At 37.2% G+C, this 14,563-nt stretch overlaps 1 protein-coding gene across 3 annotated transcripts in view; it reads left to right on the forward strand.

Annotated features, from left to right (window-relative positions):
* ZMYM2 (zinc finger MYM-type containing 2) overlaps positions 1 to 14,563 on the forward strand; it is a 114,863-nt gene that overhangs the window by 97,622 nt on the left and 2,678 nt on the right. For 2 of the 3 annotated variants that reach the window (XM_045072425.1, XM_045072426.1), the window contains 2 exons: positions 13,171 to 13,285; positions 14,177 to 14,428. In XM_045072425.1, coding sequence (XP_044928360.1) covers positions 13,171 to 13,285; positions 14,177 to 14,428 — 367 coding nt within the window. Of the gene's footprint in view, positions 1 to 13,170; positions 13,286 to 14,176; positions 14,429 to 14,563 lie in introns of those variants that run through there. The other variant, XM_045072427.1, reaches the window with a different exon arrangement.

The raw sequence follows: 14,563 nt of genomic DNA on the forward strand, positions 1-14,563 counted from the left end.
TTCGTGGTGTACCTATTCATTCTTTAATAGGAAGTTCTTTAATTTCCATGTATTTGTGCTCTTTACAAATATTTTCTTGTAATTGACTTCAAGTTTCATAGCATTGTGGTCTGAAAGTATGCATGGTGTGATCTCTGTCTTTTTGTACTTGTTGAGACCTGATATGTGACACCCAGTATGTGATCTCTTCTGGAGAATCTGTTCCATGTGCACTCAAGAAGAATGTGTATTCTCCTTCTCTAGGATGAAATGTTATGAATATATCTGTAAAGTCCATCTGGTCCATTTAGTCATTTAAAGCCCTTTTTTCCCATTGGTCTGCTTAGGTTATCTGTCCATTGCTGTGAGTGTTACTATATTAGTAACACTCCTACTGTTACTATATTAGTATCGTTGAGTTCTTTATTATTCATTTTCTTTAATAATGTTTTTTAAGATTTTATTTATTTAACAGAGAGATCACAAGTAGGCAAGAGGCAGAGAGAGAACAGGGGAAGTAGGCTCCATGCTGAGCAGAGAGCCTGATGCGGGGCTCGATCCTGGTACCCTGAGACCATGACCTGAGCTGAAGGTTGAGGTTTAACCCACTGAGCCACCCAGGCACCCTGTTATTAATTGTTTCATATATTCAGCTGCTCCCAAATTGGGGGCATACATATTTGCAGTTGTTAGATCTTCTTGTTGAATGAACCCCTTTATTATGCTATAGTGTCTTTTTTCATCTCTTATGGTTTAAAATCTAGTTTGTCTGATATATAGGGATATAGGAATGGATACTCCAGCTTTTTCTTTTTTTTTTAAAGATTTTATTTATTTATTTGACAGAGATCATAAGTAGGCGGAGAGACAGACAGAGAGAGGGAAGCAGGCTCTCTGCTGAGCAAAGAGCCTGATATGGGGCTTGATCCCAGAACTCTGGGATCATGACCTGAGCCACCCAGATGACCCATCCAGCTTTTTTTTTTTGATGTTCATTAACATGATAAATGGTTCTCTAGCCCCTCACTTTCAGTCTGGAGCTGTCTTTTGGTTAAAATGACTGACTCTTTTATAATGCTTACAAGAGATGGGTCTTGTTTTTTAATCTATTCTGATGTCCTGTGTGTTTTTATTGGAGCATTCATTTCATTTGCATTCAGAGTAATTATCAAAAGATATGCATGTAGTGCCATTGTATTACATGTAAAGTCCTTGTTCCTATAGATTGACTCTGTTCCTTTCTAGTCTTTGTTACTTTTGGTCTCTTTTTCCCACTCAAAAGGTCCCCTTTAATATTTCTACCTTTAATATTTAGTTTTTGTTTGTCTTGGAAACTCTTTCTCTCTCCTCCTATTTTGAATGTCAGCCTTGCTAGATAAAGTATTCTTGGCTGCATGTTTTCCCCATTTAACAGGTTGACTACGTATTGCCACTGCTTTCTGGCGTGCTAGGTCTCTGTTGATAGGCATGCTTTAGCCTTATGTGTCTACCTTTATAGGTTAAGGATCATTTTTTCCCTAGCTGCTTTTAGACTTATATCTTTATCTTTATATTTTGCAAGTTTCACAGTGATATGTCGTGATGTTGATTTTGTTTTTGTTGATTTTGAGGGGAATCTGCTGTGCCTCTTGGACTTGAATGCCTATTTCCATACCCAGATTAGGGAAGTTCTCAGGTATAATTTGTTCAAATAAACCTTCTACCTCCTTTCCTTGCTCTTCTCTGGGAGTTATGATTTTGCTTATTGGAGTCCCCAGGTCTACCTTCATGATCTAATAGTTTTCTTTCCCTCTTTTTTTCAGGTTCATTGTTTTCCATAATTTTATCTTCTGTATCACCTCTTCTGACCTATTCTCTTCTCTCCTCCTTCAGTTCCTCGTTGTGATTATGTCTAGTCTATTTGTGTCTTAGTTAAAGCATGCATGCACACACACACATTTATTTGTTTGTTTGTTTGTTTGTTTAGATCTGACTAGTTTTTAGGTCCGTTATCTCTGGAGCGATGGTTTCTCTGGTGTCTTCTATGCTTTTTTCAAGTCCAGCTAGTAGTCTTATGACTGTAGATCTAAATTCTTGTTTAGATACCTTGCTTGTATCTGTTTTGAGGTCCCTGGCTGTGACATCTTCATGATCTTTCTTTTGTGGAGGATTCCTTCATCTTATTTTGGCTAAGTTTCTATCTTTTGTGTGTTATGAAAGCTTGTTATATCTCTCTCTTCTGCACCTGAGAGTAATGCTGTATTAAAAAAAAAAAGAGGTAATACACTGTCCAGGGCCTGATACTTTAGGAAGTGTTTCTGGTATATGGTGTTTGCACTCTGCTGTTGGATTTGGCTACTCTTTTGCACTGGCCAGTCCTCTGCAGAGTTTCTCCTTTCTTGCACTGGGGAGTATTTGGACCTTTTTCTAGGTGTGCTTTGATTTTTTTTGTTGAAAAAAGCATGGAGGGGCACCTGGGTAGCTCATGGGTTAAGCCGCTGCCTTCGGCTCAGGTCATGATCTCAGGGTCCTGGGATCGAGCCCTACATCGGGCTCTCTGCTCAGTGGGGAGCCTGCTTACTCCCCTCTCTCTGCCTGCTTGTGATCTCTGTGTGTCAAATTAGTGAATAAAATCTTTAAAAAAAAAAAAAGCATGGAAAAAAGGAAAGAAAGAGAAAGGAAAATAACAGAAAAGCCTGCTTCACAAAAAAGAGTAAAAGAAAAGGAATGAAAAAACCCAAATAATCAAAAAAATTACTATAAGCCTGATTTCAAAGAAAAAGAACAGGAAAAAAAAAAGAATAAGAAAGGAAAAAAAGACACCCAATCCAAAGAAAGAGAGAGAAGGGAATGAAAAAACAGAGTAATAAGCAAAAAACTGTAAGCCTGATTCTGGTGGCAGAAAAAATTCAGCCTGGTCCTATTTCCTCCACAGATGAAGGGAATGCTTTGAAGCACTAGACTTGGTGCATGTTATATGCTGCCTGTGTTGCTCTTTTGGGGGAGATCCCCCTGTGCTGGCTTGGAGTCAGTCTTGCTCCATTAATAAAAATGTGTGCCAGGCACATGGGGGCAGGATTGGATGTCATTGGCTCCGACTTCCACTGGGGGCCACTTTGTTGCTCTCTCATGTCTGAACATGTTGGTAGGAAGGCTAAAATGCCACCCTACTCTCTTGTCTCCAGACAGAGAATCTCATACCCCCTGCTGTTCTGAAAACTCTCACAGAAAAGTGAGGACCCTCAGTGAATTTGGCGCCCAGCTGTCCTGCTTTTTATCTTTGGTGCAGCTGGGATTCAAAACTCCAAATCTCCTGCATTTGATATATGGCATGTGGCTGGGGTTCAAAACTCCAAATCTTCTTTTTTTTTTTTTTTTTTTTTTTAAATTAAGATTTTTTATTTATTTGTCAGAGAGAGAGAGAGAAACACACAGGGGGAGCAGCGGGCAGAGGGAGAAGCAGGCTTCCTGCAGAGCAAGGAGCGCATGTAGTCAGTACTCGATCCTGGGACCCTGGGATCATGAGCTGAAGGCAGATGCTTAACTCCACATCTTAAAGGAGCTGATACCACTCAGATTTGCTCCCTCCTCCAGATTAAAGCCTCGCTGTGCTCTGACTAATGCCCTTTGTCCCAGAAAAACAGTCCCCTACCTGCACAGTGTCCGGAATCTGTGGTATGTCACTGTGAAAAGCAGCAACTAGGTTACCCATCCTTTGTGCCCACCCTTGTCCCTTGCCAGTGAAAAGCCGTTTGCTGGTGCCTACGGGGTCTTTTGTCCTTGGAAAGGCAGTAATTCCTCTTCCAGATATACTTCATGAAGGGGAATGATCTCTCCTAATGCAGCAGGAGATCACTACACAACTTTCGTGCTCTTCCAGGCCAGAACCTTCCTTTTCTCCAGGAGTGGAGAAACCTCGGAGCTTGAGGTCCTTTCACTATTTGCAAAAAACCTGCCTCACTCAGTTTCCCTGGTTCCCCAGTCTGTGGTCTGACAGGTTTTCTTGTGTGAACCTGTGTCCCACTCTCTCCCTTTTCTCTCCCTGAGGAAGTGTTCCCTTCCCTCCGGGGCGTGGCAACTTCTCTCTCCCCCAGTTTACTTCCACGTACCTTGGACTTGTTATGCTATCTCATTCCAACCATGGAGGTCCTTCTTCCAATCTTCCGATTGATTTCCTGGATGTTCCAGTGATCTGACCTCAATATAGCTATGTTCGAGGGACAAGGAAAGCTTAGGGTCTCCCTGTTTCTCTGCCATCTGAACTCCTTCTTATTTGTGTTTTAATTCAGCTGTACTTTTCGGTGTGTTTTAGGGTTCTCTTTACAGTTTCATTTAAAAATGGCTTTGGCTAGAAATTCAGCTTAAAAACCAGTATCAGATAATATAACTTTAAATTTTAGTGTAATAAAAGATAACAAAATGGGGGGGTCCTCTGTCCTACCTTTCTCTGTTCCACCCTAGTTCACCTCCCAAAGTCAGATAGTCTTTCCTCTCTTAGTTGTTTCTTCTGACATAACTTGCATGTAGAAATACGTTTGATTTTTATATGTTCATCTAATATTCTGTATATACCAATTCACTATTAGTTGTAGTACATGCTTTTTTTTTTCTTAGAAATTTCCTTATATATATAATCATGTTATCTGTGAATAGAGACACTTTTACCTCTTTCTTTCTTATCTGCATGTTTTCTTTTTCTTGTCTTATTACATTGATTAGGGATCTCAGGCCTCCTCCCAACACTTAAATGCTAGTGGTGAGAGTAGAAACCTTTACCTTGTTTCTAATTCTTGGGTGAAGTTCCTCCACTATTAAGTATGATGTTGCCTGTCAAGGAAGTTCTCTTCTGTTCCTGGCTGGCTGAAAATTCTTCTTAGGTTTTTATTTTGTTGCTTAGGTTTTTATTTTTTTTTTCTTCTGAATTTTTATTTAATTTCTAGTTAGTTGATCTTGCTGAGAGTTTTTATCATAAATCGTTGTTGAATTTTGTCAGCTGCTTTTTCTGCATCTGCTGAAACAATAATATGGTTTTTCTCCCTTATTCTATTAATGATGGTGTATCAGTTAATTTTCAGATACTAAATCACCCTTGAATTTCTGAGAGAGCCTTCATTTGATAATGATATATCATGCTTTTTATATTGGCTGATTAGACTTGCTTTTTATTATTTAATGACATTGCAGAAGTTCATGAGGGTACTAGTCCATGTTTTCCCTGGCTTTGGTATTGGGATAATACCATTGGCCTCATTAAATGAATGGCAAAGTGTTCCTTCCTCCTATTTTCTGAAAGAATTTGTGGTAATTGGTATTATTCCTTCCTTAAAGTAAAGAGAATTGGCTGGCTTCCTAATAACCCTATCAGGAAGTTGAATCTCTAGATTGCTTCTTATTGACTGAATTATGTAAATATTAGAACTCCAATTGCTATTAGAGGTTTTGGAGCTAAATGGATTGTTAATGAATGATTATAAATTAGTTGTTTTTTTTCCAAAATTTTTTTATTGTGGTAAAAAAATGTAGCATAAAACTTAACTGTCTTGTTTCTAAGTGTACAGGTCAGTGGTATTGAGTGCATTTGTAATTCTGTGTGAACATTACCACCATTCATCCTGATAACTCTTCATCTTGCAAAACTGAAACTTTTTACCCATTAGACAAATAACTCCTTGTTTCTCCTCTCTCTCAGCCCCTGGCAACCACCATTCCTTTTTCTGTCTCTGTAACATTGAGTACTCTAGGTATCTTGTATAAGTGACACCATACAGTATTACTCTTTTTGTGACTGGTTTATTGCACATAGCATAATACCCTCAAAGTTTATCCATTTTGTAGCATATTTCAGAATTCCCTCCTTTTTTAAAACAGGTTCTGTGTATGAACTAAAAATGTTAACTCAAAAACTTTTTTAACTGGTGAACTCTTCACTTTAAAAATGGTTAATGATAGATTTTTTTTGTGTGTGTGTTTTTTTTAGTATAATTGAAAAAAAATTTTTTTTTTTACTATTCTCATCATTAGACCTATTTTCACAGACTTGATTTAATTTTATGAAAGACTACATGGTATTTATAAGCAGCTTTAAAAATAATCCTAAAACTCAGTGTAAAGGTAAAATATACTTTCTGGAAATCATTGCTGTTTAATGTTACTTCAAGGATGTGTACAGAAATAGAAGCTATTTTTGGAAGGGTTTTCATATTTAACTGTTGCATTTATTAATTTTGTTCACATCTGACAAAAAATAATGTTGAAGATGTATGTTTCTTTTTTATTATGTTTATAGAAGGAATAGCATCTTTATTTGTGAGGACTAAGGCATATGAATATACATAGGTAAATGTGTATCCACTTCTGCATTGTATACTGAGGAGTTAAATGTAATTACAGATGTTTAACTGGGTCCTGTATAAAAGGGGACCATAGCATTTTTTTCCCCTCCCTCACAAAATAGCTGATTTTCCCATAGACTAAGAAATAATGATTATGTTTAAAAACAAAAAGTGTATGAAATCCCACAGTTATGATTATTCTTTTATCTACTACCTTACACAAGTAAACTCATGCCCCTCACTCCAAATGTATTATCAGTGGAATTGTTGAATAACCTTTTCCTGTATCCTCCTCACCTCATCACAGTTAGCTAGATGTGTTTGCTGCTTTGTGTGTGTTTTTTTAAATGAAGATGGCAAAAGATATACTAGTTTGGCAACTAAGAACATGGAACCATATTAATCACTTTGTACTGTAGTTTCCTAGTACATTGTAGCAGTCCCTCAAAAACAGCTGAACAGGCTTAACTATATTATATTTCATGCCTCATTTAATTTAAACATTTCAACAATGACGCGTATTCCCTTTGTTTCCTAAAATTTTGCTATTATAAACAATGTATATCTTTCTTCCCCAAAACATAATTATCTTAAAGAACTGGTGCTTGTATTTCTATGAGATAAGATTTCTGAAAGGGTATTATTATTCGATCATAAAAGTGTATTTTTTATTTTTAAAAGATATAACTAGATTGCTTTCCAAAAGGATGAGGATCTTTTTTTATTTTGGCCATTTGAATTTGCTTTTATGTGAATTTCCCCTTTATTGTTTGGTTGTTTAACTCCATTTGTGAGAATTCCTTGTTGATTCTAGATATTCTCATTTTCTAAAAATTTTTCCAAGATTTCTTATTTGGAGGGATTAACATTTTTTTCTTTTTTAAGTAACACTGACATAAATATTCATGAAAAGAAGATTTACTTTGATGCAGTAATACTTTTCCAAAATTCATATTTATTTGCTTTTGGTATTTGATGTTCATTTTTTAAAAAGATTTTATTTATTTATTTGACAGACAGAGATCACAAGTAGGCAGAGAGGCAGGCAGAGAGAAAGGGGGAAGCAAGCTTCCTGTTGAGCAGAGAGCCTGTGGGGCTCCATCCGAGGACCCTGGTATCGTGACCTGAGCCGAAGGCCAAGGCTTTAACCCACTGAGCCACCCAGTTGCCCCTATTTCTTTTCTTTTCTTTTCTTTTTTTTTTTTTTAAAGATTTTATTTGTTTATTTGACAGACAGAGATCACAAGTAGACAGAGAGGCAGGCAGAGAGAGAGAGAGAGAGAGAGAGAGAGGGGGAAGCAGGCTCCCCGCTGAGCAGAGAGCCCGATGCGGGACCTAATCCCAGGACCCTAGGATCATGACCTGAGCCAAAGGCAGCGGCTTAACCCACTGAGCCACCCAGGCGCCCTTCTTTTTTTTTTTTTAATTAAAGATTTTTATATATTTATTTGACAGACAGAGATCACAAGTAGAGAGGCAGGCAGAGAGAAAGGGGGAGGCAAGTTTCCTGTTGAGCAGAGAGCCCGTGGGGCTCCATCCGAGGACCCTGGGATCATGACCTGAGCCGAGGCAAAGGCTTAACCCACTGAGCCACCCAATTGTCCCTATTTTTTTCTTTTTAAAAGAAGTGTTAGAACTCTATTTACTCAATTAAAAAAACAGTAAACTCACTTAGGTCTTGTTGAGTTCAATATAAATGCTTTTATTGATAGTTAAATTGTATTAAAATATGTACAACATTTTAAAACACATTTCATCTTTCTTTGATTCAGAAGAGCCTTAAGAATTTGCCTTATATTTCATAGCAGCGGTGTAATACATTCAGAGTTTTGGTAATCCTTATTTCATTGGTTTCTTCCAGGAACTATTAAGTGCTTATTTTATGTTGACTTCTGAACATTGGAGTAGATATTGGAGATGACTTCTTTTGCCTATTTACTGCTTTCTATGCATAGTGCTAACAGCTCAACATGTTATTTAATCCTCTGAACAACCTTACTATTATTCTTACTGGTTTTTGGTGAATGTAGGGAAGTTAAGTAGCTTACCCAAGGTTATATAGCTTACATGTTTTGAATTTGGTAAGCAGTTTGACTCAAAAGCCATAATATGCTCGGCTCAAGGATTTGAAATACATAAACAATGGTATTTAAACAGCGTCCTCATGGTATGGTAACTTGGTGGCACAGAAGTGGGACTAATTGATTCTAAGGATGTAATCTGAGAAAATAGAGCAGTGTTGATGACCTTTAACCTGAGCTTTGAAATAGATATAGAAATTCTAGGCAGGAAGGATGAAGGAAGAACAATGGCATTCCAAGAAGACAGAAAAATATATACCAGGGTACAGTTTTCCAGAACTACTTGGCATGCCTAGAATGTAGAATGTGAAGTGTAAAGAGGTTTGGGGCTGAGGTGGAGTATGAAGTAGGTAAGAGTCATATAGCAAAGGGCCCATACATTGATAAAATGTTTAGACTTTGTATTTTATCCAGGGTGTGAAACATGAAAAGATTTTAAGCATTTTTAAAGATTGTACTCAATATTTTTTTCTTGGAAGTATTTTTTCTTGCAGTTGAGGGTTGGAATAATATTGAAACACTAGAGCTGCTGATTTATAGCTAAATTAATTATGGGTCATGTTTACATTTCTTTTGTTTGTTTGTTTGTTTTTAAAGGTTTATTTTGGAGTGCGCACGTGTGTGAGTATAGGGTGAGGGGCAGAGGAGAGGTAGAGAGAATCTCAAGCAGACTATACACTGAGGGCAGATCCCAGGGTAGCATTCCATCTCGGGACCCTGAGATCATGACCTGAACGAAAACCAAGAGTCAGACACTTAATTGACAGCCACCTAGGAGCGCTTCCTGTGAGGATAATTTTTGATTAAGATTGCTACTCTTCAGACAGCCCTGGCCCATCAGGACATTTTCTTCAGGGTTACTTTTTAGAAGATGCTGCTGTCTTTGTTGGCTTCTCCTTCGTTTCTGAAAAGCAGAAGTTATTGGCCTTTGGTGTTGGGGTAGATTAGGTGTTCATAAATTGCGTGCAGTTAGATATTTGTAAATTGGGACTGCCTTTAAAGGAAAAAACAACCATAATGTAGTTAGTATCCCTTCCCATACTACAGCAGTGACTCATAAAGCTTATTGTCATTCCTTCTGTACTAGTAAGAGGACCAAATCTTTTTAATTCATCAGGGATTGACAGAGAAGCCTCTTCAGAAGGACTGAGTGTTGGCACATCATTTAGGAGCTACTTGTAGTAGAGCTGAGCTGAGAGCCTAATTTTTGGCTTGTTATTTTTAAGGTTCTGAATGTACATAGAAAGTGCTTTCCCCTTGTTACTTGACTTAATAGCTGAAAATTATTTCAGGATCACTTCCCTCTTTTTTTTTTTTTTTTTTATTATGTATGCTGCTTTATGTTAAGAACAAAAGATACAAATTGCTGTTTCAAACATGGGGATTTCATTTTTGTGATTGTTTTATATAATGTGTACTAAGTTTACATTTTAAAAATGTCTGGGAACCACACTTAAAAAACACTATTTGTTAGGTGTGCCTGAGTGGCTCAGTTGGTGAGTAAGTGTACAGAGTTTACAGTAAGTGTAAAACTCTTGATCTCAGCTCAGGTCTCGATCTCAGGCTGGTGAATTCAAGCCACAAATTGAGCTCCCGGCTAGGTTTGGAGTCTACTTAAAAAACAACAGTAAAATTAAAAAAACAAAACAAAAAAACAACACCCAACAACTATTTATAATCCCATTAAATAGGTTTAATTGTGATATTATATTTGAAATTAATGCTACAATCATAACATTGAGAATTTCCAGATTAGGAAATGATAGAAATCCTGTTCTCTGACTAACCCAAAAGCAGGGGAGGGAATCTGACATTGTTACTTCATGGCTTGCCAGTTGTTTGGTCTGCATCCTAACTGAAAGGCATTAGTTAGGAATTTTTGCATCCTAATTGAAAGGCATTAGTTAGAAATTTTTGTTCTGCCATTTTGAAATTATGCTGGCTAATCTTCCTTCTGACTAGGAGGAGTAATGTTAGATCAGTTCAGATGAATGATATGCTAGTCTGATTTTTGATTAGTACATGGTATGTGTATGTGTGTATGTGTGTATATATATATATATTTACGTATACATGTGTGTGTGTATATATTTTAAGAGACTTCAAAACAATTTTATTTTTTTTTAATTAATTCTTTTATTTTTTAATAAACATATAATGTATTTTTAGCCCTGGGGTACAAGTCTGTGAATCGTGGGTTTACACACTTCACAGCACTCATCATAGCACATACCCTCCCCAGTGTCCATCCACCACCCTCTTCCGACCTCCCTCCCCCCAACAACCCTCAATTTGTTTTGTGAGATTAAGAATTTCTTACAGTTTGTCTCCCGATCCCATTTCTTTCATTTATTTTTTTCCTACCGCCCAAACCCCCCATGTTGCATCTCCACTTCCTCATATCAGGAGATCATATGATAGTTGTCTTTCTCCAATTGACTTATTTTGCTAAGCATAATACCCTCTAGTTCCATCCACATTGTTGCAAATGGCAAGATTTGATTTCTTTTGATGGCTGCATAGTATTCCATTTTATATATACACCACATCATCTTTATCTATTCATCTGTTGATGGACATCTAGGTTCTTTCCATAGTTTGGCTATTGTGGACATTGTTGCTATAAACATTCGGGGGCACGTGCCCCTTCGGATCGCTACGTTTGTATCTTTAGGATAAATACTCAGTAGTGCAGTTGCTGGGTCATAGGGTAGCTCTATTGTCATATTTTTGAGGAACCTCCATGCTGTTTTCCAGAATGGTGGTACCAGCTTGCATTCCCACCAACAGTGTAGGAGGGTTCACCTTTCTCTGCATCCTCGCCAGCATCTGTCATTTCCTGACTTGTTAATTTTAGTCATTCTGACTGGTGTGAGGTGGTATCTCATTGTGGTTTTGATTTGTATTTCCCTGATGCCGGGTGATGTGGAGCATTTTTTCATGTGTCTCTTGGCCTATTTAAAGATTTTATTTATTGGAAAGAGAAAGCGTAAGTGGGGGCAGGGACCAAGGGAGAGGGAGAAGCAGACTCCCCACTGAGCAGGGAGTCCCTACATGGGCCCTCATCTCAGAACCCTGAGATCTTGACCCTAGTTGAAGGCAGATGCTTAACTGACTGAGCCACCCAAGCCCCTAAGTCCATTGTATATATTTTTTCATCCTTTTACTTTTCATTTACCTGTGTTTACATATTTAAAGTTGGAGTCTTGGGGCTCTTCACTGGCTTAGTTGGAAGAGTACGCAGCTCTTCATCTCGGGCTTGTGAGTTCAAGTCCCATGTTGGGTGTAGCGATTACTTAAAAAAAAAAAAATTAAGTAGTTGTCTTGAAGGCAGCGTTGGGCCTGGTTCCCCCCACCCTTAAATTTTAATTCAATTGACCAATCTTGTCTTGGTTTGTTTAGACCAACAAACTCCCCCCCCCCCCTTTTTTTTTTAAAGATTTTATTTATTTATTTGAAAGAGATCAGGAGTAGGCAGAGAGAGAGGAGGAGGAAGCAGGCTCCCCGCTGAGCAGAGAGCCTGACGTGGGACTAGATCCCAGGACCCTGAGATCATGACCCGAGCCTAAGGCAGAGGCCCAACCCACTGAGCCACCCAGGCGCCCTTTTTTCCTTTCAATAAAATACAGTAAATGTTTATTTGGTCTTTGTGGGCCACACTGGTCTGTGTCATACACCCATTCAACTCTGCCACTGTAGTATGAAAGTAGACTGGGGCAGTATGCAAACATCAGTTGTGTCCATGTTTCAAGAAAACTTTATTGACAAAAATAGGCAGATGACCAATTTGGCTCAAAGACTCTAGTTTGCCACCTGGTTTAGACCTTTTAGTAGTCACAGCTAACATTGGATGCAAATCCGTCCTCCTGGTTGTTTTATATTTGTTATATCTGTTCTTTGTGGGGTTTTCGTTTTGTTTCTTTTTTCTTTCTCTGCTTTTTTTTTTTTTTTTTTTTTGGAATTAGTTATTTTTATGATTCTGTTTTATTTCCACTATTGATTTATTTATGCCTTTTAAGTTTTTTGTAGTGGTTGCCCTAGGATTTATAATATGCATTTCAGTTCATTATATACCTCAAAAATGATTGCACCTCTTTATGTATAATGTATGAGCCTTATAATAGTGTACGTTTCCCAACTCCTGCCTCCCATTCTTAGTGCTAATATTGTCATACATTTTACTTTTGCCTTATTTTTACATTGTAGATGGACTTTGCGAACTTTAGTGTTTAAATCATTCTTTAATAACCCTCACTGGTAAGATTTATCATAGTAACTTATCAGTCATAAATTTGTATGGCTCACAGGAGTTAAAGAGAGGCAATAAGTAAATAAGTATTCGCTTACCAAAGAGTGCTAGAAGAGATCCTCAGGCAGCTACAGAATATTTCTTCCCATCTGTACCATTCAGAATTTTTCTTTAATCAATAATTTAATTACTCTTACTGGAAAGTCTAATTTTGTTTTCTCCATGTGCTGTATAATAAAAATTGGAGCCAGATACTCTGTTTTTATCTGACATACTGAAGATTTCTCCCAGTTCTTATGTTCTGGATGCTTGGGTGTGTATTTCGGCTTTGGGTTTTTTAGGCAACAGAGTAATTGGTAATTTTGATTGCTTATGATTTCTAGATATATAGATAAAGCCAGTAATCACCCTTGTTGTGTTAGTGTGCCTGTTTTATTTATCCTAAACATAAGATTTCTTTCTTTCTTAAGACATACAGAATATAAGTAATATGTTCACTGTTTATAATTAGCTGGTTTTCCTTCAAGAAACTTTTTTTTTTTAATTGTAGTACTTGTGCGGTAGTAATCGAAAAGACAACATATTTATTGATCCAGGATACCAAACATTTGAGCAAGAATTGAATAAAATACTCCGAAGTTGGCAACCCAGCATACTTCCAGATGGTAATGCTCTTTTATTTTTTATTTTATTTTTTTAGAAGGTTTATTAATTTATTTTAGAGAGAGTGCATGTGCACGTGTGCACATGAGCAGGGGCTGGGCGGGGGGGAGAAGGGTAGAGAGAGAGGGAAAGAGTATCTGAAGCAGACTATCCACTAAGTGTGGAGCCTGATGCAGGACTCCATCTCATGAACCCTCATGCAATCATGACCTAAGCTGAAATCAAGAGTTGGATGCTTAACTAACTGAGCCACCCAGGTACCCGGGTAATGCCTTGTAAATAAAAGTGTTGCTTTGCTACTGGTATTTTTATTTTTACAGATAGTACATTAAAAATAATTAATAAATAATTTAAATTAGATAGCGTATTTTTCATTGTAGTTATTCATGAACTCATCTGTTCATCTTTTGTTGAATTAGAAATGAAGTAATTGATAACTACTGTTTTCTGAAGAAATTTGTAATGAATATGACCCAACTTTCTCTGGAGTAAGACACTGGATGTTTACTTCTTAAGCCCTTCAGGGGATATTGTGATACAAATTTCTCTAAGAAAACTGTTTTAGATGTGTGGAGAAAATGTGTTTGTGAATAGAAATCACCTATTTTTTTCAGGAATTCTGCAGATTTAAATTCCTTTCTGACCATTGTGTGCTTGTCCTACAGAAGAACAGAAGCAAACATTTAGTCCCTTACTCCAGAGATGCTAGTTCCATAGTCTGGTTTGCTTCCTAGCCTCTTTTGTTAAAGAGCTGCTGAAATTCATTCCAGTTTTAACCTGGTGTGAATGGAGGATTGAAATAGGTTTGTTCTTGAATTAACTTCATTTTTTCTAGGTGGTTAAATGAAAATTGTTTTATTTATTGTAATTCTTTAAAAATACTTCTATTTAAGGGTCAATATTTTCTCGAGTTGAAGAAGATTATCTCTGGAGGATAAAACAACTAGGATCACACTCTCCAGTAGCTCTTCTGAATACTCTGTTCTACTTTAATACTAAGTATTTTGGCCTGAAAACAGTGGAACAACACTTAAGACTTTCCTTTGGCACTGTATTTAGGCACTGGAAAAAAAATCCTCTAACAATGGAAAACAAAGCATGTCTTCGATACCAAGTGTCTTCCTTATGTGGAACAGATAATGAAGGTAGTGTGACGTTTTTGTTTTTGGATTGTCTGTGGGAGGGATAGCCAAATTTTGCATTAATAAAAACTGTATTGGGTCACTTGTTAAGAATCTAAGGACTGCCATTTTCATAAAGTAAGACAACTTATTATATAT

Source organism: Mustela putorius, unplaced genomic scaffold (genome assembly GCF_011764305.1).
Source record: "Mustela putorius furo isolate JIRA1106 unplaced genomic scaffold, ASM1176430v1.1 tig00004035_pilon_pilon_pilon, whole genome shotgun sequence".
Classification (NCBI taxonomy): Eukaryota; Metazoa; Chordata; class Mammalia; order Carnivora; family Mustelidae; genus Mustela; species Mustela putorius.